At 42.9% G+C, this 25,162-nt stretch overlaps 1 protein-coding gene across 2 annotated transcripts in view; it reads right to left on the bottom strand.

Annotated features, from left to right (window-relative positions):
- CACNA1E (calcium voltage-gated channel subunit alpha1 E) overlaps positions 1 to 25,162 on the bottom strand; it is a 1,936,751-nt gene that overhangs the window by 79,921 nt on the left and 1,831,668 nt on the right. For both annotated transcript variants that reach the window (XM_086955515.1, XM_086955507.1), the window contains exons 42-43: positions 20,544 to 20,644; positions 1,705 to 1,811 (exon numbers count right to left, since the gene is read on the bottom strand). In XM_086955515.1, the coding sequence (XP_086811641.1) occupies positions 1,705 to 1,811; positions 20,544 to 20,644 (208 nt within the window). The remainder of the gene's footprint in view (positions 1 to 1,704; positions 1,812 to 20,543; positions 20,645 to 25,162) is intronic.

The raw sequence follows: 25,162 nt of genomic DNA, 5'->3' as shown, positions 1-25,162 counted from the left end.
TGTAAGCATTTTCAAATTGTGTAGGTGTTACCCCTCAAGGAAGAAAGCATTCAGTATAGCACTGTTTGAAAATGTGTCTACTAAGAACTACCAATAATTTGTATGTATTAGGTAATTTCAGGTGATTTATTGTAAAGTGCACCATTCATGATTCATATGGCCTCTCACCGCCGTAGGCTGTCGGAGCAGGTCACTAGATTGGTAGATGGGTATCCTTTGCTGGGGCTTGGCAGTGCATGCAGATAAGCTTAAGGTTTGCAGAATAGCTTGCGTGTCATTGAATTCTGTCAACACAGAGTGCATTTGATAAATCGGTGCTTGGCATGGTGGCAAGTAAAATAAAAAGCTAGGGGTAGGTCAGAGCTGAATAGTGTGGGCATGTCATAGTAGATCGAAGGTTAAGGGGATCATTATTGGAGTGGTTGCAAGCCTGGTTGTAGTATTCTCTTTCAGATGCAGCTTCCAGATGCCAACATGACTTGCCGCAAAAGAGACAGGTTTTTAATGCTTTCCTAAAGGCCAGGTGGTCTGAAATGGAGCAAATGTTTTAGGAGTTTAATCCAAAAGAGAGTAAAGGACACTGAGAAGGATTTTCAGTCTGTACATGTTTTACAGCAAGGAGAGATTATATGAAGCAGATATCTATTGCTCAATTTGCAGAAATATGTGTACTTGAAGTATTCCGCTCCACGTCTGTATGAAAATCTGTTGGAAATGAACATTGTTTCAATGTCCGATCTCAGAAGCACTGTATGGCACAAAGAGAAGGACGAATGTGGTTGTTGATGTGCTGTGGAAGTAATATTCTGATAATTATAATTTTCACAGGTGGAAAATAAAGCTAGAAGTAGACAGAAGACAGCAATGTAGTGCACTGGCATAGCCGAGGCTCAAGATGATGATAGCTATTAATGCAATAACCATTTGGAGTAAAGCTGGCTAGGTAAAGGTGCTTTTGAAATCCACTTTGAAACAGATTGGGGTATTGGTGAAAGGCCTGTGTCCATGTGCAGTCTTGGGATTTACACTCTCATTGGTCAGGAGTGGTAGGCCTAGTGCAGGAGGCCACGGGATGCTCTGGTTGTACCAGAGAGATTGCTACAGGTCATGATCTTGGTCTTGTCTGGATTGCTCCACTAGTGTATTGGTTCTAAGGAGGCAGCTACTAAATCAGGAGGATCCCAAATGATAGAATCGAGTTTGCCAATGGGATAACACATTTTCATGTAAATGAGAAAACATGAGATGCAGTGTGATGTGCAGGTGAAGGGGGGGGGGGGTTAGAAGAAAGGAAGCGGATGTAAAGAAGGCTGTGATACAGCTTAGGGCAGAGTCCTGGATGCCTAGTATGATTTGTTCATGCATCAACTGCTTGGTCTGACAATGTTATAGGTGAGAGAGAAATAGAGAAGAACCAGCTCACCTAAACGTAAATGAGGATTACAGTTAAGACTTAGTATATAGTTAATTGACTCATCTGCAAAACAGTAAATGCTGCAGTTTGACTTTGTAGAATATATATTAGTTACAGAAGTACTTCTGATTGTATGACAATATAAAGTCAGAGAGCAATATAGATAAGGAGAGACTATCAAGATGAGAGCAGCATGTAATTTGGATCCAGTAAAGCAACCGGGTAGCATCCTCATTCCATCCAGATACCATGATGTTGGCTCTTGTGAAGCCCTTCCATCTTTTACTCACAGGCCGGAGAGTGTGTCCTGCTGGTGGTACGGCAAGGCTTTGGCATTGGATATGATCTCCTGTGGTAGAGAGGAAGCCTCCATGCGCTGGAACATAGGAGCATTTTTCTGCACAGAGAAGTAGAAGAAGCATTACAAAACAAATGTTGTTACATTCCATTTGGTAGCATAATCTTGTACAAGGGTGATGACATAATGCACACAGGTAGTGAGCCAAAGCTCTTGGTGTTGCTTTTCCATTAAAACTAAGATAGATTTCAGTGTACAGGGTACACACCTAACCCAACAGTCAATAACTCATCATTAACCCTTTCGATGCTCATGACGAGCTCAGCTCGTCATGATGCACGGTTGAGCTGTGCTGATGACGAGCTGAGCTCGTCATGAAATGATGGACATGACGAAAAGTCAGCATAGGAGGGGAAAACACCTAGCAGCCAAGGTGTTAATGGCTTAGAGACAGACAGAAAGGATTCTCAAGACCAAGTTCATAGTCTACCGTATGGCCTGAGGTTTAAATATATATGTATGTTATGTATGTATCTATGTCCAGTCTGATAATAGCCCGGTTGCAGGTTTGTCATGTGTGTAATATGTGTACAAAAAGTTACTTTCACATATTAAGGCATGTGGCATTTTCGATAAGGTGTCCGGCTCACAGAGAACACAAAGCCAGTGCTTCAAGCCCTATGAAATTCTGGCAGCGAAGCCAAGCATGAGGAAATCATATAATCTAATGTTGACAAAATTATTGCATAGTTTCTTAAAAGCTGCATGGCATCAAGCAGAGAATACCATACTCACTGCAAACTGATCACCTAGAAGATCTACCAAATGGAAACCTTCAGAACAATAGCATCATTGTAAGGCCCACAATATTTAATATCTGAACAGTGTGCTAACAAAAAGTATTCCCACAAATATGAGTAGACCTACAAATGTATGGAAAACAAAGTGAACAAGCATTAACAAATGCCATAGGTCTTGCTTGAAATCTGAATTCTAAGCTACATCACTGGTTTTGTCAATGTTTGTTGGCAGCTGTCCAGCAACATGATTTGAAGGAGTCACTGATCACAATGAACGGCAGCAGTGGCTCCTATTCTTTCTGCCACTGTTTGAGCTGAAGATTAGTAGTAGCCTCACAGCAGTATGAAAAGGAGCCACTAGGTAAAGGCAGCCAGGCAGGAGACTGTTTTGGTGGTAGCACAATCAAAGTGCTGAACAATGGTAGAGACTTTGGGCCCGATTCACAGAACTAACTTAAGACAAAATCCTAAACTTACTACCATTTTGGTATTCACAGAAGGCACTTACTCATTTTGGTATTCACAGAAGGCACTTACTCATTTCGGTATACACAGAAGTTAGGAGTCCTAACTTTAGGACTCCTAAATGCCTTCTTTGAATAAAGAAAGTCTTAAAGTTAGGATTTTTTGTCAGTTTAGGAGTAGTAAAGTTAGGAGTCCTAACTTTAGGACTCCTAAATGCCTTCTGTGAATACCGAAAGTCTTAAAGTTAGGTTTTTTCTCAGTTTAGGAGTCCTAACTTCTGTGAATATTGAAATGAGTAAGTGCCTTCTGTGAATACCAAAATGAGTAAGTGCCTTTTGTGAATACCTAAATGGCAGTAAGTTTAGGATTTTGTCTTAAGTTAGTTCTGTGGATCGGGCACTTTGTTTCACCATGCTTTTGAGGACACCCCTGCTGGGGTTCAGTTGAGTACCTAAAGTCTTGCAAGATTGCGCCATTTGTTCCTGATCTTGTGAGACTCTGTTCATCTTGAAGTCAAACTGTCCCAATTTAAAAAGTGAGATGCCACAGGGGCTGCCATATTAGGGTCATGGTCACACTGAAGCACTTAAAAAAGCAACTCGAAATTACATGATACAGTCAGAAAAAAAAGTTTCTGTCAGAAGGTGGGTTATTAATTTGGCTAGGGAGCCCATACCATTTTAATAAACACATCCTGGTTAGGTCTCAACACATATCTTAGATAAACTATGTTCAGTCCCTACTAGGTATGGCACAAGCAGCATGCAATACACCAGAGAAATGCGTAATAAATTCAAGCTGCACCAAAAATGTACAGTACAGTAAAGAAAACAATACAATAACATTCCAAAGCATATTTAGAAAAGAGAGTGAATATTTTGTAACCAAAAAGGCACTGAACTCATTAAAATACAAAGAGATATGAATATCCGGTAAGGCGAAAAGTGCCTAGAAAAAGTAAAGCAACCTTAAAAAACATAAGTTTGCAGTCGGTCAGGGCCGAGGCCTGATTTTAGGCTGGCTGGAGTGAAACTGTCTTATTACACTAAGCAGGTCACCCCAGTCAAAGAGCCTGATTTAGAGTTTGGTGAATGGTACTCTGTCTCAAACATAATGGATATCACAACTGTCTTATTGCTAGTGAATTAGGACATACTGCACTTGCAATAAGGCAACCAGGATATCCGTCAATGTTTGTTACAGATTACCCATCGACTATACTCTAAATCAGAGCCAAAGTTTTTACCTTAAGTTCTGGTCTCTGAAATGGAAGACAAAGTTCCATATTATCAAAACAGGGCGATACATTAGCGCCGCTTTTATCGGCAGGAAAGTGCCGCTAGAGCGGTGATAATGGGCTTGATAATAGGCCCTTGTGAATTCCCACAGAAGCCCAGGTGCTGGTGTTAACCTGGGCTTCTATGGGAATTCACAAGGGCCTATTATCAAGCCCATTATCGCCGCTCTATCGCAGTTTCCTCCCCAGTCAAGACTCCTACAGTATCCAGTCCTCTGTGGTCAGTTGGGCCTTCTTGGGATCGGGACTCCTTCTACTATTTGTGTCACTGGAACAGGCGAACAGGAGGCCAACTACCTGCCCCTTGCAGAGCAATTCCAGCACATGGTAGGGAGAAGCAGTCAGGAGCCCTTAAGTTCTCTTCTTCCAGCAGGAGTGAGGAGCTTTTTTCTTATTGCTGTGCTTTTGCCTTTATGAGTATACCCAGGTCTAGGAATATTCTGCTGATTGGTGGGGTGCCAGCCTTTTTCTGTGCAGTAGCCAGTGATTGAGTTTTCCCTGCCCAATCCTGTCTACTTTGTTGCTTTATGTCCACCTCATTTTGCAGCACTTGCTATTTGCTTTCACTGAAATAACCGCCAGAAGCCCTGACTTCAAGATGGTTGAATTATTCTTCCCCCTGGCAGGAACATAGCCACTGCCCAATTTAGACGAAGTCTCATTCCATCTGTCAGGGTCAGAATGGTTTAACTTCCTTCTGGGGTTAGAACAAATGGGTCTAGAAGGTGTCTGTGATTACAAGGGAGCAGTTTCTATCAGCCTGATTTAAGATCAGCAGGTCAAATGAAGAAGTGTTAAGGCAGTCCTTTGTTCTGCCAGAAGGCCTTTATTCCTTGCAGGTGACTAATCCCCTTTCTCCCTCAGCCTTACCCAGTGGATAATCCCTGATACATTGCCAGTTATTGACTACACTCGTGTGCTCCAGGCCCAGAGACCAGGCCATTGTCCTCTGTTAGGCAGAGTCGTTAACTCTGCGCCGGGAGTGTGAATTATCATCTGGAAGTGTGATGAGTGGCAGAAATGGTTTAAAGTCAGTTCTGTCTCAAACATCCCAAAATACGTTTTAAATAAAGTTAGTTGTCTCTTAAGTTATTGAAGTAATCCAATGGTCAGACTTGATGTGAAGAAGTAGTTTATTCCAACAAACAGCTTAAACAACCACAGTCAAGTTAAACATCTCTCCTGCTGTTCAAGCATCTCTTCTACTGTTCAACTCCCACATACAGAATGTTACAGAACATAGAAAGCATAACAATTCTAAAGGAATGTTCTGTATGTGAGAATACTACACACCTTCCCCCCTAAAAAATAAATAAAAAATAAATAAAAACACAACAACAATACAAAAAAAAACCTACTGAACGTAATCCCGTAATTTAACAGATGTGTGTTTGACACGAGAACTTTTCTTTAAAGTAGTAGCATTACTAGGTTCTACAAAAACCTTACTTACAATCTTATCATTGTCAACAGGCAGACAAGGAATATCTTCCTGAACATTGCTTGTACTTACAGATCCAGACACCACAGCATCATAAGTTGGAAAGTCATCTTTAAAGGTGTCTAACATAGCAGGATAGCTTTCATGATTATCGCTAGTATTGGATGAACGAAATTTAGAAAATACTTCTGAATTTTTTGTTCTACATAAAGAAATACGTCTAAAATTCCAAATTTTCCCATTCTCTACTCTTACAGCCTTGCTGAAAACTTCTAATACTTTGCATGGATCAGGCCATTTTGCCCACTTGTTACCATGAAAACCACCAAACTTGATGCGTACAAATCACCTACTTTGATTTTCGAACCATGAGTAGGAATTCGTAACAGATTACCTCATCTTTTGTTGATACCTCACGACCTTATGTCTAACCTTGGAAAAATCATAAGATGAATCACCAGGAATCTTAATTTTCATCCACCAAGGTAAAAGTTTTGAGCCAGGTTTTCTACCTCGTAATATCTCAAATGGAGACAAACCCGTAACAAATTTTGGAGAAGTACGGTAAGACAACAGAGTAGCACGTAAAGCCTTTCTCCACTCCAAACCACTTCTAACTGCTAGCTGAATAGACTCTTTAATAACTCTGTTAAAGCGTTCTATTTGACCATTGGCCTGAGGGTTATAGTTGGATACTCTTTTGTGTATTATCCCACACCTGTTAAGAAACAACTCAAACTCTTTGCTGACAAATTGGGGACCATTGTCCGGCACAATTTCTGCAGGAATGCCCTCTCTACAAAAAATGTAATCTAAAAATTCAATAACCTGCGTTGACCCAATCTTGTCAACCACTTTCAACTCAGGCCATTTAGAAAAGTAATCGATTAACACCAGTGCAAACACATCCTTTTTGGTGGACAAGTTAAGCGGACCAATAATATCAATACCAAATTTCTTCCACAGACTTGTAACAAACTCAATGGGGGAAACATCCACTGCCATAGGTTTAAGGTTTAAGGTTTGTTTATTGTATAGTTAATAAAAACTCACAATTTTAAAACGTACAAATGTTAAAAGTCAGTTACTACTTTAAAACAAATAAAGAGCAGTGGCTCAAGTATTTAAGAGTGTTAAAGTCTCAGCTTGGGTTGCATAAGAGTCAGTGGGGTTTGCGTGGTCTTGTTGCTTCCAAATTTTGAGAACAGTGGAAGCCAGGGGTGTTTACTTTGTTATTGGTTTGATGCTTGAGTAAACCCTCTGGATTTTTCATTTAGTCTTATGGCCACTATATCAAAGTATTTTGTTGTTCTGCAATTTAGCTGAGTTTCTTCAGGATTAAAACAGAGCATAACGGCCTGCCTGCAGCTCTTTATGCCCTTCTGGTTCCATAGAGCTCGAAACAGAGCGCCTTATGTTCCAGAGATTTGTGCAGATGCAGATAATGTGGATAAGATCCTCTTTCCCAGAAAGACAGAGGCGGCATTGGTTTGCAGGGTTTTCTCTTGACCATGGTGCCAGGTGCGGAGCTATAGGAATATTGCCCATGCGCATGTTAAGGAACTTATTTTTTGTCTTCTGTGTGAGGCCCGTCGTTAGGTACTCTTGTGGTTTTAGAGCGCTGTAACCTTTCAGCACGACCCATCCGTGCGCTCTCTTGGCTAGGGTGGCTTTATCCTCAAGTAATGAGACCATCTTGGTGACTTTCGACACCACTTTTTTGAAGGTGCCTTGGTCAGTTGCCGACTCCCATAGGTCTGCTAATCCTAAGATCTTCAGTGATTCCATTAAATAGGTCCTTGCAGGTGAGTTATCTCTGATGGTTAGTTCGGTCCAGAGGTGAGAGTTTAGGGATCCGTGGTCGGCATCTCTGTCATAGGTTTAACAGATTTTTCACTCTTAGCACATGGAGGACACAATCTAACCTACTTGTCAACCATACCATCAACTTACGGCCACCAATAGAATTGTCGTATACGCCTTTTAGTGCTGGACATGCCCATGTGCCCTTCATGAGCCAGCAAAATAATTTTCTCTCTTAACTTTGATGGAGGAACAATCTTATCACCGCTGGTTACAAAACCATGATCAAACATAAGTTCATCTTTTATTTTACAAAAAGATGACAGATCACCGGATAACTTGCGTTCTTCAGGCCAACCCAGTTGCATGAATCTCACCACATCAAATCAGTCATCATCTTGACACATAGCAGCTTTCCAGCCATCTTCCGAAATGACATTGGTCAAAGCTTTAGAATTTTCCCAATTAACATCTTCAATGGAAAATGCTACATCAAAATCCATTCCAATACTAGCTATATCAAGTGTGTCAGAACAAGGTAAACGAGACATACAATCAGCATGTACGTTTAGACGACCAGGAACATATTCAACTACACACTGGAATTCCTGTAATTTTGCAGGCAAACGTGTTAAACGAGCGGTTAAAGTTCTACCACCACCAGCTGCTAGCATATTTATTAATGACCTGTGATCAGTTCGTAAACGAAACTTGGTACCCCACAACAACTGCCTAAAATGTTGTACAGCCCAGGTACACGCTAATAATTCCTTTTCAATAGTAGAATAATTATATTCCGCCCCCGAAGAGTTCTTGATGCATATGAAACCACATATTCTTCATTCATATTCTTTTGCATCAATACAGAGCCTAACCCAACATTACTGGCATCAACAGATACGATACAGTCTTTACCAATTTCAAATGGTCTTAAGAAAGGAGCATTAACAATTTCTTTCTTAAGTAATTCAAAGGCACATTGTTGTTCTTTGTTCCATACAATTTTTTTTTTTTTTTTAGTAATAACCTCAAAGAGTGAACTTTTGAGGAATAGTCTTGTACAAATTTACTGTAAAATTCTGTGAGGCCTAAAAATGACACTAGTTGTTCCTTTGTGGATGGAGCAGGGGCATTGGTAATACTTTGAATATGATTACATTTGGGCTTTATGCCTTGAGCAGAAATTTCATGGCCCATATATTCCACTCTGCTCTGTCTAAATTTACATTTTGAGAATTTTAAGGTCAAGCCTTTTTCCTGAACACATTGTAACACTTTTTCCAAATTCTTATCATGGTCTTCATAGTCTTTTCCAAAGATTAAAATGTCATCCTGGAAGGCGATGGCACCATTACACCCCTCCAGAACTTCTTTCATAAGTCTTTGGAAAACAGACACTGCACTGGCTAAGCCAAATGGCATGCGGTGATACTGAAACATACCTTCAGGTGTGATAAAGGTAGTTACAAATTTTGACTCCTCATGCAAGACCACCTGGTGATATGCACTAGCAAGATCTATCGTGGAAAATACACAAGCGCCAGAGAGTGTGGAAATTAATTCATGAATATGGGGTAAAGGGTGCCTGTCAATCCAAATTTCCTTATTCAAACTGAGAAGATCAACACATAAACGAAGTTCGCCATTACTCTTAAGCGATAAAACCACTCGAGAAACCCAGGGGGATGATTCAGTCGGTTCAATTATTTTTTTTGATACTAAGTCAGAAAGAATCACTTTTAATTTATCCCGATATGCCAATGGTACATTTCTAACTCTGTGTCGGACCGGAACTGCACCTTCCTTGAGAATGATTTTGTGTTGGAAACTGACAAATTCCCCTAAGTTATCAGTGAAGATGGAAGGAAACTTATTTTTTATTTCACTTGTGAATCCATCATTCTCAGAGGGTACAATATATACGGGAGGAGATGCATTAGGATCAAGCTTAATGCCCATTTCGTGTTGATGAGGCCAACCAAGGATGGATACTCCTTTGGTTTTAACATAAACCTTCCCGCTGGTTGTCCTGTCCTTGAACTTATGATCAGTCCACATGAACCCATCAAGGTCAATTTTGTGACCAGAATAACCACCCGGTTGAACATCAGGTGGTAGTAATTTCGTAGCACTCCAGTATTTGTTAAAAACATTCCTACCTATAATAGTGTACCATGCGCATGAGTCAATTAGCATAGACATTTCTTTACCATTTATAGAAATGTTGTCACTGGGAAAACTTTTACACTTGGTATCTCCAATACATAACAAACTATTGATTTCTGAAACTTGTTCAAGGTTTTCACTGTCTTCAAATGATATCAAATTACTTTTTTGGGAAGATCTACACATCTTGCTGAAATGTCCCGTTTTTTTGCATTTAATGCATATTTGTTCTGTATGCGAGAATTCTACAGTTATCACATTATCAAAAATCTGATTTCACTATTAATTCACATGTGGAAAACTAAGCAGAAAATAACTTTGAATTACTTTTTCTAGCATTTTCTTAGAGATGTGAAATAAATATTTTGATCACAGTGCGTTAGCCTATGGAAACTCTAGTCTAACCTACACAGTTAGGAAGGCTCATAGGCCTCCAGTCACTACAACGGCACCTATTTCAAATATTTAGTGTAACACTTTTTTTTATATATCAAGCACCCTGCTTTGTGGCCTTAGTAAGTACACTCCACCGGTCAAATGTACTTAAATAGGGTTTCCTACATGCCTAAGGTCCATTTCCTTGCCATATGTTAAAGCAGTGCTTTTAAAGTGCAGCCTAGCCAGAGCACAGTGGTGCTCTTGGAAGTCTTATACTTTTTTGCCATAAATGTGGGTTGTGTATATAAACACTGCAGGTCACATTTAACATTTAACTTCCATGCCACTGGTGTAATCTACCATGGCCTTATATAAAAGCTAAATAATCAACTGTGCAAAACTAATTATAGCCTTACTACTTTTAGGTCCAGAGCACATGCAATGTGGCACTGAATAGCAATGCCCAGGAGCTAGAGTTCTAATACCAGCAACAAAGAGGATCCAGAAAATGGTAGGAAAACATGCATGACTATGCAGTAATGGTGGATTCCCCCACTTTGCTAAAATTACTTAATGTATATAAATTAATATTATTATTAGGGGTTTATACATCATTGTTCACCACCCAGAAATAGCCTCAGAATATTTGCATGTAAGAGTATATGGTGAATGGCAGTTGGCAGGATTGCTCTGCAAAGTTGGAATAGTATTGCAAGGTGATCAGCTAGTGAGTGCCTTATGTATTATGCAAAGGGTTTTGGACGTCATTTTTCTTTTGCTGGGAGCAAGGAAATGGATTTCAGGGCAGGTGTGACAGGGGGGACTTATTTCAAACCAACCAGCAAGTGGGCAGCCTAGTCTTGAACCCTTAAAATCTTTGAGGGATATTTTGGGGATGCCTGTGCATAAAATATTGCAAAAGTCCCCCGCAAGACATGAACACAGTGAAAAGGTAGAACCCCTTTTAGCATACAAAGAGACCTAGGTAATTTAGTGGGTTGAGCACTTTCAATTTACAAGCTTCATCCACAGATGATGAAGATGAACCTATTTCAACATTCAAAAAATGCAACAGGGGTGGCCGGCAGGCCCTAGGAGCAGGAATTCTGTTTTTGTCTCTGTTGATACAGTGCCAAATCTTCTCCTTCTACTAGTGAACATAGGAGAAACAGTAAGGCAAGTTATGGAGTTAGTGAGATTCCTAATCAAGCCAGAGGTACAATAGTGTTATCATCTATAAATGTGTGCCAATCAATCTTGTAGGGATCAGTGATAGCAGCCAGGGGGCCATGTTGATGCTGAAAAGTTATGGTGACCGAGCACAGCCTTCACACTCCACAGCAGATATTCATTATCCTGGAAAGTAATGGGCTCAGTTATACTTTATGGGAGTAATTTAGTTAACAGTACTCAAAGCAATCCAGTGCACTTGTAGTTACTAGTACCAAGGTGGAAAGTCTTTTGATTAATTCCTGGTGGCCCTTGGTGATGGAGGCAGTCGAGAGGTGCAAGATGCTCAATGCACAGGGACTTCCGCAAGATGATCAGTGCACAGGGACAGCCTTGGTCACAGATGTTGAGAAGTTCTTCTCAAATATTTATAAAGTTGGCATCTACGTCTGAAATCTGATTGAAAGTATCATAGGAGGCCATTTGCCTTTGAGTGTAATGATATTTTTTATGCAACAACTCCTTCAAGCACTTTCTCCCAATAAACACACATTGTAAGTCAGTGATGGGATAATATTTGGAACCATTGTCTGGGTCAATCTTGGCTCTTTTTATAAGGATTGCATGTTTGAGAGCATGAGGGGTGGCCCCAGTAGAAAGGGAGGACTTAACTAGACTAGTGATGATTGCAGTCATAGGTTGGAGACACCAGTTGAGGACATTGACTTTGCAGATAGTTCAGGAAGGCAGAGTTTTATAGATTGAAGATAAGTTATTGTCTATGTCAGCTTCAATGACAGGGCCTAATACATGGAAGGAGTTGCACAGATCAGTATAGTAGGGTTGAGGACAGATGTCACAGCCGATGAGGTGGCTTTGGTGATAGAGGCCCTTAAGATGTTAATTGTGTCAATGCATAAAGACACGAGTTTATAATATAGATTAGTTATGGGGTTTCTAAGAATTAATGCCATGGATGACGACCAGCTCCCTGCAGATGTGGAACAATTCTTTGCTCTGATACACTCCAATTTGTATCTCCTAGAATGTTCCCAGAGGCCTTAGCATTAGAAGAAAAAAGTTACTTACCTATAATTACATTCTGCCGCATTGGTATTTTTCACAGATTCCCATGCTTGAATTATCTCCTTACATCAGTTTGGTAACCGCCGGAGGCCAATGCTAGTACAGCAGCAACCCAATACATCAATTAACATTGACAACAACTGGACATACATCAGTAGACCATCTATAGCCAATCCGCCTAATTAAAAACGGTGCTCTGTATGCCAACCCTCCCAAGAGGCTATAGTTGCAGGATTTTTAAAGCTTGTAAGCAATTATGCCTCAGCTTAATAACAGGGATGAAGATGGAGACCTGTTAATCTATGAAAGATAAAGTGTTGCAGAGCTGTAGTTACAAGTAAGTAACTTTTTTGCTCTGCAGCAGTGGGTCTTTATTTGACTCGCTTGCTTGATTATGATTACCAAAGCAGTATTTTAATGTAGTTGGGTGGGAATGAGGCTTGCCTTAGTGAAAAAGGCTTGCTAATCAGTGTTTGACCCCCTCCCATGAGTCTGTTAAAGGCTAGGTCACCTCATTGCAGAAGGTACTCCTGCAAATAACGCCATTGGCACCGTCGTGCCTCTTGCTGAGTCAGATCCAAACCTATTTTTAGGTCTCGGCCTGCGTAGGCTGCGCTTGCGCAGTCTCGCCCGCGAGATCTTACGTTTTTCAGAGTGGGGCTTGAACCCGCCCCTCTTCTCCATTGGCTGGCCTCTTAAATGCTGGCCAGCCATTGGAGAAGACGGGCGTCTTTCCATTTAAGCCCCATCTTTTTGGGATTCGGGGGTGTGTTTTTTAGGTTCTTTCTCTCCTCTTCCCATTGACTGGAATTTTACATTCTAGCCAATGGGAAGAGGAGAGAAAGAAAAACACGACCCCGAATCCGAAAATGACGGGGCATTTCTCCGAGGCATTTCTGCTTGACCTCGGAGAAATATGGTGGTGTGGAGCGCTCCTCTCTTGTTGTTTTTACCGTTATATATATATCGCGAACTCAACTCAAAAGTATTGGAGCTTGTTACAAGAGCCCCGTTACACAACACATTTTTGTAGGTAGGTAAATTAGGTGAATTGCCCAGAATCACAGGCTTTTGAGCCGACGAAGAAACTCGGACCCAATTCCTCAGTTCCAATGAGCAGCTCAGACCGGGCTGCCTCCCGGATCATCCTGGTACTGTGACAGGGGCAGGGCATGCACACAAGCACCGCGGCGCCCACGAGGCATATAGGCCGGAGCAGGGAAATGGCGGCGGGAAGTAAGATTCCCCTGGGACGGTGTGATCTAAACTGGACCCCGAATCGCACATCACACTCAGTCTAACACCTGTCAGCAATTATCGCGCAGAGGCAGCAGTGGGGGTTATCAACGGGAGGTGCAATATCGGCCCCACAGGCAATACGGATGGTGGGGCGGCCATGAGTGGCAGAGCGCAAACAACATAGTCCCGCATCGGCAGAGACCCCGGATTGGGAGCGCCAAGCTGCATATGTTGTGAGGTGCCCAGGCGAGAAGATATAGGCGGTTGGCACAAACGGGACCCTACATGATTGTAGCAATAAGCTGAGTGAGCTGAGGGCTTGACGGCCGGAGTGAGGCCTACAAACAACATATAGGTGATCGCACGAATAGACTGTAGGATGCGCACTGCCCACGGTCCCATAACAGAGACACATAGTAAACACCATTAACTCACGTGTGCTGGAACTGGTACTCTGGCAACAGATCACGCTGTGGACTACTGTCCCATCGCTGTGGCTTTCCTCCAAAAGGTCGCACACACTGCATCAGAGAACAACAACATGCTAGGAGGTACCACTGCAAATGAACGCCATACTGCTTCTCCCCTCTCGCCAGGTCACTCGCTGTAGCCTACGACAGGTGTACGCTTCACAATGGTTTCTACCGTTATATATAGCGCAAACTCAACTCGAACGTATTGGAGCTCGTTACAAGAGCCCCGTTACACAACACAATTTTGTAGGTAGGTAAATTAGGTGAATTGCCTAGAATCACAGGCTTTTGAGCCGACGAAGAAACTCGGACCCGATTCCTCAGTTCCAAAGTGTGCAACTTAGGCCGATACGCCACATTATCTCCCGCTCTTACATTTTCCTTTAAATAATATGCTTCGTAACTATGTGAGCACGAACATGGCTCGATTAAGTCATCTCTGAACAGGTTATTATTTCACAAAATCCAACATACTCCCATTCAAAGATGGCCGCCGTAAAACCTTCTGCCGTATTCAGCACGCTCATGTCTTCGTGTTTACCAATGCGGCAAACAGAGGGCTGTTCTGACTGCCTCCAGATTTCCGGGCTGTGGTGGCTACTCGGTCACGTGAGCGCCTCGCCACGGAGGGCGGAGCTCAGTGGGCCCAGCCGCTGCCGCGGCCTCTGGGCTTCTGTCTGAAGCTGGGAAGGAGGAAGCACAGCCTGGACAAGATGGAGTCTTAGTCTGTGACCGAGGACAAGACTATCGAGCTGATGGTGAGTCAGTGGCTCAGACAACAGCCACCACTCAGGTCCTATGATCATAGTCGGATGCGTCTGTCTGGAGCTGGACATTAGTGACGCACGTTTTTGCCTAGTTGGAGGCAGGGGCTTACAGACAAATGGCGAGCGCTCCAGCGCTTGTTAGGTGTATGTATCTGTGCTGTTTTTCGCACAATTATCTGCTTCGAGATTTAATGTGTATATTTCTCTACTCAAACAAAGTGCTTGAGAAATTAGACAAAAACAACTAGTCGGTCCGGAAAGTTTGCAATAACAGTCACACCCTAAAAGCAATTACTGGTGCCAGTGTGTCCTTCCCTGAAACTTTGCCCCAGATCCCGTACAGGTTGCCATGGCGAGCGGTCTCCAGCCATTCTGGCTCCATTAATCATGCTTGTGGACGTAAAGTTTGAGTAAGAGATCTTAATTATTCCCTTAGTTGAAGTCACCCACTTCTACTATTTAAGCCCTTCCTCCTCCTAGAGCAAATCTTGGGGTGGTGAAAAATACAAAGGCTCCCATTCCTAGGGGATCGTTTTTGTGTGTGTGGGGCTCTGTGTGTGTGGGGGGGTCTCTGTGTGGGTGTGTGTGGGACTCTGTGTTTGTGTGTGTGGCTCTGTGTGTGTGTGTGTGTAGGGTGGCTCTTCGTGTGTGTGTGTGGGGCTCTCTGTGTGTGTGTGTGGCTCTGTGTGTGTGTGTGGGGGCTCTGTGTGTGTGTGTGGCTCTCTGAGTGTGTGTGTATGGCTCTGTGTGTGTGTGGCTCTGTGTGTGTGTTGGGCTCTGTGTGTGTGTGTGTTGGGCTTTGTGTGTGTGTGTTGGGCTCTGTGTGTGTGTGTGGGGGCCTCTGTGTGTGTGTGGGGGGGCTCTCTGTGTGTGGGTCTCTCTGTGTGTGTGGCTCTGTGTGTGTGTGGGGGGGGCTCTGTGTGTGTATGTGTGGGGGGCACTCTGTGTGTATGTGGCGCTCTGAGGGTGTGTGGCACTCTGTGTGTGTGTGGCGTGCTGTGTGTGTGTGGCGCTGTGTGTGTGTGTGTGTGGCACGCTGTGTGTGTGTGTGTGGCTCTGTCTGTGCGTGTGTTGCTCTGTCTGTGTGTCTGGCTCTGTGTGTGTGTGTGTGGCGCTCTGTGTGTGTGTGGCGCTGTGTGTGTGTGTGGCGCTCTGTGTGTGTGTGGTGTTGTGTGTGTGGCACGCTGTGTGTGCAGCGCACTGTGTGTGTGTGTGTGTGTGTGTGGCTCTGTCTGTGTGTGTGGCTCTGTCTGTGTGTGTGTGGCTCTGTGTGTGTGTGTCTTTGTGTGGGTGCAAATGCAATAGGTCTCGCATTTGCGAGCGATTAAGCTATTGGCATTGTAAATGACAATGCCATTTATTTATATGTTTTAAAAACAAAAATAATGTCATGAGCAATGCCAATAGCTCTAACTTTAACAAAGACGAGACCATTGCATTGTAAATGCTTTGTTCAAAGGCCTGCCGACATTTATATAGTATTACGAAACGCATGAAGTGATCCATTTTGAAACAATCTGGTTTGACAGAGAGTAACCTTTGTTAGTGTTTCCGTAGTAAACAAAAACTTATCAGTCTTTGGAAAGTCTTGTTTTTTCAAGACAGAATTTTAAGCATTTCCTGACGTCTAATTAGTGAATAGCTTTCACAGCAGCTGTAGATAGTTGATAAAAAAATTGGTAAATGTACTTTTCCATTCAGATGGCCGGGTTTTTTCAGTGGGGCCTGGCTTTTTCAGTCACTATCCCTCAGAACTGGAACAAACTACCCGACGGTATGTGCAAGGAAGCCAGGCAATTACCGTTCTGGAAGAGGCTTAAAACCCTTCTGTTTACAGAGGCGTTTGGATAAGTCAGCTCGCTGTGTGGTAGTATAGCTGTGTGATAGGATTCTGTATGTCTGATTCATATTATAGCGCTTAGAGATCTTCTGGTGATTGCCGCTTTACAAATATAATGTAACAATACCAATATCAATGTTGTTAAAGCCTCTGGAGTGAATGCTGGATCCGCTCAAAAAATGTCCTTGTTCTTGTTGAATGTCATGAATGGTGGCCTAACTGAAAAAGCATGTGGATGCATGGAGAGTGGATCACTCTTATTCACTGATGCCGAAGTACAAAACTTCTTCCATTTTACGGACTATGTTTTTATATTTCAGCATCTTTAGCTGCTTGCAGAATCTTTTTACAGCCCTGCAGACTCTTGGTCTGTAACAGCCTGGCAGACGGGCGCAGGGAGGCTGGGCTGTCATGTAAGATCCTGCCTTAATCTTTGTATAGTAGGGATGGGCCTGTCTTGCATAGCATTTATGTGTGAATGAAGAGGTCCCATAGATTTATAAAACAAAATTGTCTGGCTCAAGCTTGAGCGATTAATATGGTGGTACATGGTTGCTTGTAGATTTTCCTGATGACCCTTCAGAATGAGATGAATCAGGGGAAATGCAAATGCAAATTCCCTTATTCAGGGAGTCGAAAAAGGTTACCCCTGAGGGCTTGAATTCCACTAGCTGCCTAAGTAGCTCTGGAATTTGGCATCCTCCAGGGTTGCATCCAGATCCTGCATGGCATGCTCCTTCTTTTGAGGAATAGGTTAATTGATTGGCATTTATGTCCCATTCATGACAATCCACGGACTTTCTGCTGAGTGCCCATGCTGTCTCACTCTGAAAACCAGGAACATGTTCAACTGTAAGACTGATGTTGTGTTTTAAGCCCCAGGATCATAGTTGTTGCACTTCTTTGGATACTTGTGTAGATCTTCTTCCTCCTAGTTTCAGGATATAATAAACTATTACACACAAAAAGTGATGGGAGGATGCTTGCAAAAAGTCTAATCACTGGAAATCGCCCAGGGTAGCATTTCAACCCATCGTTCTTTTGCCCACCATGCCACCTCACATTAGACACAGCTGTAAGCAAATCAATCAAGGTTCTACTCCAATGGGAACAGTCCAGCCTGAAATGCCAAGCCGCGCCCTCTCTGAACCAGAATACAAGCAACCCAAGACTGATTTTGCCCTGATTGGTTTTAGTCAGGTGTAGCTTGGAACCAGTGGCACCATGAGTAAGGGTTCATGTCTGGGCATATCCTTGGCCACTTAGGGCATTACACCATGTAGCATCTTCTCAACATGACTAACCGCCAATAACTATGTAACACAAGGAGCTTAGTATTACACATCTTTATTCTCCTGTGTGTAACTGTGCACTCAACACTCTAAAAATAAGCTTTAATGGCTTTGCCATCTGACACAAATGTCATAGTTCTACGGAGTCCGTCAGATGATAAAAGGTTCTGTCATAAAATATCACAAGACACTACAACCCTCCCTCTGTTAAATAAAACATTTCTTCTTGATGCTTTAATTATTTGACCAGATCTAGTTACTGGAAGCCGTATCTTCACTGTCAGATATTTTCAAAGAAGGTGAAGAAGTAACAGATATTTCAAGTTCAGTCTTGCTTTCAGCATCTTGATCAGAAGGCTGCGGGATCAAATGCCAAAAGTGAGAAGAGTCTCAGGACGTCCCAGGACGGTGGGCAGCCACATACGTCCCTCGGTTGACACAACTTGGAAAGGTGGACCATCATATGGAGCATCACATTTTCTCATTCACAGTATGTGGGCGAATACTAGATCTCCTGTCTTAAACTCAGTTTTCTTCGCTTGTCACCTCTTGTCAGCATAGGCTTTAATCTTTTCCTTATTAACCACATCCTTTATCTGGGTTGTATTCTCACTTCCTTCTCTTTTGTTTGGCCATTAAGGTAACTTAGTTGTCATTGCTCTCCCAAACCACAAAGTTGCAGGACTTTCGCTTGTGGTCGAGTGAGGTGTTGAACAGTATGCTTGCTGAGTGGAATGCAAAACAGTTTTTAAACTGAGCCTCTCAAGAGTTGCAGACTGTACTGCTTTCTTTAGTGTACTCATAAAATGCTCAATGAGTCCACTGGCCTGTGGCTACAAAGGTGTTGTCTTCCGATGCTTTATGTTCAGATGCTCCAGGAAATACTTGATTTCTCAACTGTTGAACAGCGGGCCATTATTAGACTTCAAATTGGTTGGAACACCCCATGTTGTAAAAAAGCATCTGAGTCTCTCAATGTCTCACTCATGAGTTCTGCATACTCATTCACAATTACCATAAGATGATGTCCATTATCGGTTGGACCAAAGAAATCGATTGCTATTCTCTCCCATGCATGGAAATGGAAATGCTCTTAGTCAGGAGGGTATTTACCTTTATCAACCTGTGGATAAAATCCCAGGTTTATGTGCTGGTGCTATGTGGCTAGTATGTCCCTGCTCCCCCTTTACAGAAAGTGCACTATGCTGTGATATTAAAATGGGATTAAAGTATTAATTTACTCTCTAGTTAAAACTATTGGACAGTGATGCAAACAGTGTTTTCCACTTATAAATCTCAAGTAAAACATGATATAAAGCAACTTATTTCTTTTGAAGAATGCTCTGTAAAACCTACTGGGTGATTTGATGGATTAGTATCATGCCAGATTTTCAGCAGTACCTATAATTCGATTAACTTTGTAGTTGATGTGTTGTATTCAACCCATGACTTGATCCAGAAGAACACATTCACAAATATGTGTGATCTACAGTGTATGCGTTTAGCATGAAATGCTCCTATGCAAGAACTTACCAAAAAGCTATGTATGCATCTGGAACAACAATTTTTCCAAGCAAGCAGAATATTCATTGTCTATATTGTGACAATGCCATTATGAAGAGAAGGAAAAACCTGGAATTTATAATCAAAGCATAAAGAAATCTGTGAAGGCTGTGATGTCACACCTTTTTGTCCACTTCCCATAACTTGCTTTTTTTGATAACACATGTATGCCAAGTGGAGGGCTCCTTCAGTCAAAAGAGATGTAATACTTTCTTAGCTAAAGATAAGAATACAGGCCAAACCCCTTTGAATTTTACTAGAACTGATAAAAAAAGTTAGAAAATCAAAGGACAGTGAAGAAAACATTAGCCAACAGCTGACCAGAACAATGACTAGCAGGGATCTGTAGACCTTTAAGATGCCTAATTCCATCTACCTGCCCTCCAGGAGCATAGGAGGTCTCTCCAGGTTATGGTGGGACACTAGCACTGCTGATGTGCAACATTTATATTCTGTGCCAGTTCTGCCTCTCACACGATCTTGGCCCTAGAGAACACCTAATTAACAACAGAAGTTACACTGCTACTCCTGTAAAATCCAAACTTGTTCTGGATCAGAAGGAAGTATACCTACTGCTTGGTAAAGACAGTATGAGCATGTGCACATGCGTGCAATGTGGCTTTCACCTGCAAATGTAGTTCTGGCCTCTGCAGAGTACACTTTTTCAATCTATATCAATACACAATGGGTCTTGTGGCTACTGTTGCCAGCTCCTGAAGGTATAGTGAAAATGTGTGTGATGGGTAACTGCTTCTTGTTTAAAGACATATTCTGAGTAACTCAACACATAGAGATTTTGGTGCACTCCAATTGTCCTGGACCTTCGTAGTCAGGGTAGCAAATTTTAGCTGCCTCTTTTATAAACACATACCATGATGGGCATCCACCAAATTTCTAAAGACATATTGGGAATATGTGCAGTGTGTTGGACATTTACAACATGTGTAAAGACACAGCAGGTACGTGTGCACTGTAATGAGCACCTACCACTTGTTCAATAACACAAACGTTGTTGGCACCATGGAATAGGTACATAGTGCCTTTGTCTCACCTGTTCCTCAAGTTGCTGCCTGAGCTTCTTGACTTTGCTCTGCTTATAGTAGTCCATTATCATCATAGCAGCATAGATCTTCCCAACCGTCAGGTCTGAGGCTGTGAGTGGAGAGAGGGAAGTTAAATGCAGCACCAAGCTGAAGGGGTATGCCTCACACCATTTTTAAACAATAAATGCACCCTCATCTGAAACACCTCCCTCTTATAGCAAAAAAAGGGCACATCTCAACTATGAAAATATAAATGCATGTCAAGTATGTCACAATTTTTACAACAATCAGGATTATAGCTACAGAGCAATCAATGGAATAATGAATTATTTCTCCGTACTCAAGTAGATTCTAAGATATCCTTGAACACACAGATAGTGCTAGAACACACCCCACTCACACACTTGGTTTTACAGTGATACTAACTTCGCAATAAGATTGTAATATGCAAGGTAGGTACATCTCAGGACTGAAGGTTATATTCGCACATAGTGCCTGTTGATCACCATTCATATGTTCATTCTTCACTGGAAACCCATTTGTGGTCTTCTGAGATTGCTTGCAAGTTTTAGACTTCTTGAAGTTGTACAACCACTAGACTGATTTTCATGGCTATCATCCAGAGGCATGTGGTTTCAGTCTCCCTGGAGAGTACCCTTAACCTTGTAATGCTTTTTTGTTCAAGTAATTCATCATGTGTTCCAGTGTAGATCAACACCTTGTTTATTGCTAAAAACATTAAAACATTATTTGATAGCCAGATGGACTGCTTCCAGCAATGTTTCTGTGGTGCACCACTTCATTTTGGGACCTGATGTCTTGTGTTTTAAGATTTCAGCAATGTTCCTCCCATCCTATAATTGGAGCATCTATAATAATGAGTTCTGTCGGAAGTAATTGTTGGAATTAAACTGTCTTTATCATATTGGGGCCTTTTGTCCACCATGGGAAGGATTGCAGCAACAATATCCCTTTCCAGTTTCCTGAGTGCTGACTCCATTGTGCACTCAGACATTTTAACAGTTGTCTCCTGAGCAGTCTTGCACTTAGAACTAAACTATCACTATGCCTGGCGCCATGGATCCCAGGAGAGACAAAACCTGACTTGCAGCGAGGCAGTATTTTTTTAACAGCAGGTCAGTACTTCTTCAGGATTGATTTCAGTCTCTGGTCTGTGAAACACACTTTTGCTTGCTTGGAATTGAAGAACGTTCCAAGATACTGTATCTGCTGAGTTGGTACTGCTTTGGATATTTAGAAATTTACATGCAGACTTAGTTAGTTCATTTGCTGCATTGTTGTTTGAAAAGTATATACCACTGCTCTATATTAGGGAACACCTGTAGTAAAGTAGGATCTGCTTCTCATGGTTAGCCCCACTTTGTGCTTGATGTTAGGCTGTTTTTGACCAGTCTGACTGGGATCCTGCTAATCAGAACCTTAGTCTATCTTCTTTCTCCCAAAACTGTTATGCTATGTACTTCGGTACACTCCAGATTGGATACTGGAGACCCTTGTCAGTCCCTAGTATATGATACCCATGTACCTAGGGCTAAGGAACCCCATAGATCTCCCATGGGCTGCAGCATGTATTATGACACCCATTAGAGACCATGCAAAATGGAACTACAGGCCTGCCATTGCAGCATGTGTAAGTCGGTGCATGCACCACTTACTAAAGATATAGGTTTACTATATCTAAGGGTCACTGCACTTAAAACCTATAAGTCACCTTTATAGCAAACATTTACAATCCGGAGGGCAGGGTGCTTGGTTCGAAGTGAGAGGGTGCTCCTGCATGAGCAGGGCACCCCTGCAACATATGGAGTCTAGCCTCCCATGTTGTCAGTGAAGCAGCCATATACTAATATAGTGGGGCATTACACAACCGCATGAGGACCATAGCAAAAACGTCTGCAACCAACCCTATTGTGTTTGGTGTCAAACATGTTGAAATCATACCCCCTCACCAGTAACCGGTGTGAGAGGTATGATTCCACCCACCAGGAAGTCCCTTAGAGGGGTCCTCAGTGTTCCCGGTACCAGCCCTCTAGCTCCGGACAGCACAAAATGGTTCCTGCCGACCAGAGACACATTTTTGCCCTCCTGTTGCTCCTCCCAGACAGGATTTATTGTATTAGGGCTGGGTAGGTGCGCTCTACAGCACCTGAAAATCTGCACGAGGGGCATATTTGGTGTCCCTGTGCATAGTCCAGTTCAAACTAGTCCTGGGAGCCGTCCCTCCCGCTCTGGCGCGAAACTGGACAAAGGACATGGGAGTAACCTCGCCCCTGTCCAGACCCTCCCCTGGGAGGGTCCCCTGAATCTTTCCAACCCTCTCCCTTGTGTACTTAAGGGCTCACCTAATTGTAGGACCTTAGATTCATCGTGGACAAGATTCAGAAGTGAAACCACTGCACTTCAACCGTCTAGGACGAGAGGACGAGAATTGCTGGGACCCCAAGGAACAACCCAAGGTGAATAGATAGGGACCACACGAGGTATGTGTGCAGTGTGTGAACACGACCCCGTGCTCCGTACAAGTCTATGTGCAAGTTGCGGTTAGAAATTTAAAGATTAGGGACCCTTCCCAGTGGACCCTGAAGGAAACCCTGTGTAAGACAGAAGGTTGGAGAGCCACCTCAGACGTGGATACCATAGTACCCAAGTTACCTATCACAGGGAATCCGGGGGCATAGGTGTGAATTGGCGTTGGAAACCTCTGTCGCATCCAGTGGAGGACTTCAGGAAAGTGCCGCTGCTGGATGTGGAGAAAGTGGCCGTAGGAATCCAAATGTGGATTCTTGTCAAGGAGTACGTGAAAGCAGAGGCGACAGAGTCTACATTACTTGAGAGTGACCAGGAGCCCAGTAGACAATTGCCCACCGTTGTTGGGTGCTTCAGGATAGTTGACGGTGACCTTGACCCTGCAGCTGTGGGGACCAGACACCTTTGAGGATGACCAGGAGCTGGATGCAAGCTGTACCAAGAAGGATTGTTGAGTGCTGAGGGGTCTGTGTCTGGGGGCAGCACAACAGGCCTTGGCAAAAGCTACCGACCAGGAAGTCAAGGAAGTGTACGGTTCCAACCAGCAAGGCCCAGGAGACTCACCACAATCAGGGGAGTGAGGGCACGCCCAGAGAAATCAAGGGGGCCCAATAAAAACAAATACGACCCTCAATTGGACCCACAGGCCGGAGACACAGGAGTTGCGAGAGGACCTCGAGCAGCTTCACAAAACAACAGGCCTCAGAACACACGGTGCAGGGTGGTTAAAGATCTTTATGGGAAAAGTTCCCAGAGGTTTGGGCTACTTGGAGCCCAATGCACTTGTCACAGGATTGCCAACAAGCACATGCACTTGCAAAGGTACGCACTGAACAGGGGTTTGGGTATTGCATCCCCCACGAGGAATACTCCCCTCAAACTCAGTGAGAGGGCAGTTCAGGCCTCAAGGGACGTAGAAACCCACCTCCTGTGTTGCTGAACCTTTTAGAGTTTGTAGGAGTTTGGGAACATCAGACCAGTCAGCAGTGTTGCGGTGCCTGCGAATGCAGGGGGGTGACTCCTTCTCTCCAAGGGAGATTATCTTCAGGTGTCTTGGATGCTCTACAGGTCCTTCATGGACAGAAAATGCAAAAGACTGAGAGGGAGACAAAGTCAGGACCAAACAAACTCCAACAAAGTCCACAGTGCCTAGTGCAATAGCAGTACAAAAGGGAAAGAAAGGGTCCAGGTACATAAAATGTTGTCGACGTTTCGACTCGACTTGTGGCATGTAGGGTGTTTTAGCCTGCCGTCGGACTACACGCCGAGAGCACCAGAACTAATGTCAATTGATTGACTGCAGCGGACTGACCCTGGATGGGCCTCCGCCTTTATATTCACGAGCCCAGAAACTAGGCACCTACCCGCACATGACTGAGAGCGGATTCAAGTACTTTGTACCAGGGGTTGGTTGCCCCCTACTGCAGTCCTCCCCCACCCATCTCGTCCTGAGGAAGACTCGCAGGCAAGGCTAAAACACCCTACATGCCACAAGTTGAGTCGAAACGTCGACAACATTTTTTGTACCTGGACCCTTTCTTCCCCTTTTGTACTGCTATTGCATGCCACAGATGAATACAATCTGTGATTGTATCTTAAATTGTAAATAGACCATGTAAAATAGCGTTTGGGGCAGGACAATAAGATTGATACTCATGATCAATCGTAAATAAAATAACTCTAATCTTGCTTTCTACCCTTCACTGTTGGGAATTATTCCTTCGCTTACTTTACTTCTAGCACTACCTTTCCTTGCATGTTCTCTACTTCCCTCACTCACTATTGCAGCAACCACTGAATGTAGAAAAGACATCTTTTAAGTAAAAATCATTTGTGAAAATAAAAAGTTGATATATATGAAGTTTACTCTCGTGCACATCTTCCTTTTCAAATTTGGTTGTCTCACATAAAATTATAAATCTGTGATTAATTAAGATATTGTGAAGTTTTTGGTTTGAGGACCACTGTTTTTCTATATTTCATAGCAGAACCAGCTCAGCCAGCAATCTTAAAGGCACCGTACAGTATTCCACTTTTTCTTTGCCTAAAAGCTCCCTATGCCTCTCTAGCAATTGATTTC

Source organism: Lissotriton vulgaris, chromosome 1_1, assembly GCF_964263255.1.
Source record: "Lissotriton vulgaris chromosome 1_1, aLisVul1.2, whole genome shotgun sequence".
Lineage (NCBI taxonomy): Eukaryota > Metazoa > Chordata > Amphibia > Caudata > Salamandridae > Lissotriton > Lissotriton vulgaris.
This window is presented reverse-complemented; position numbering and strand designations above follow the sequence as displayed.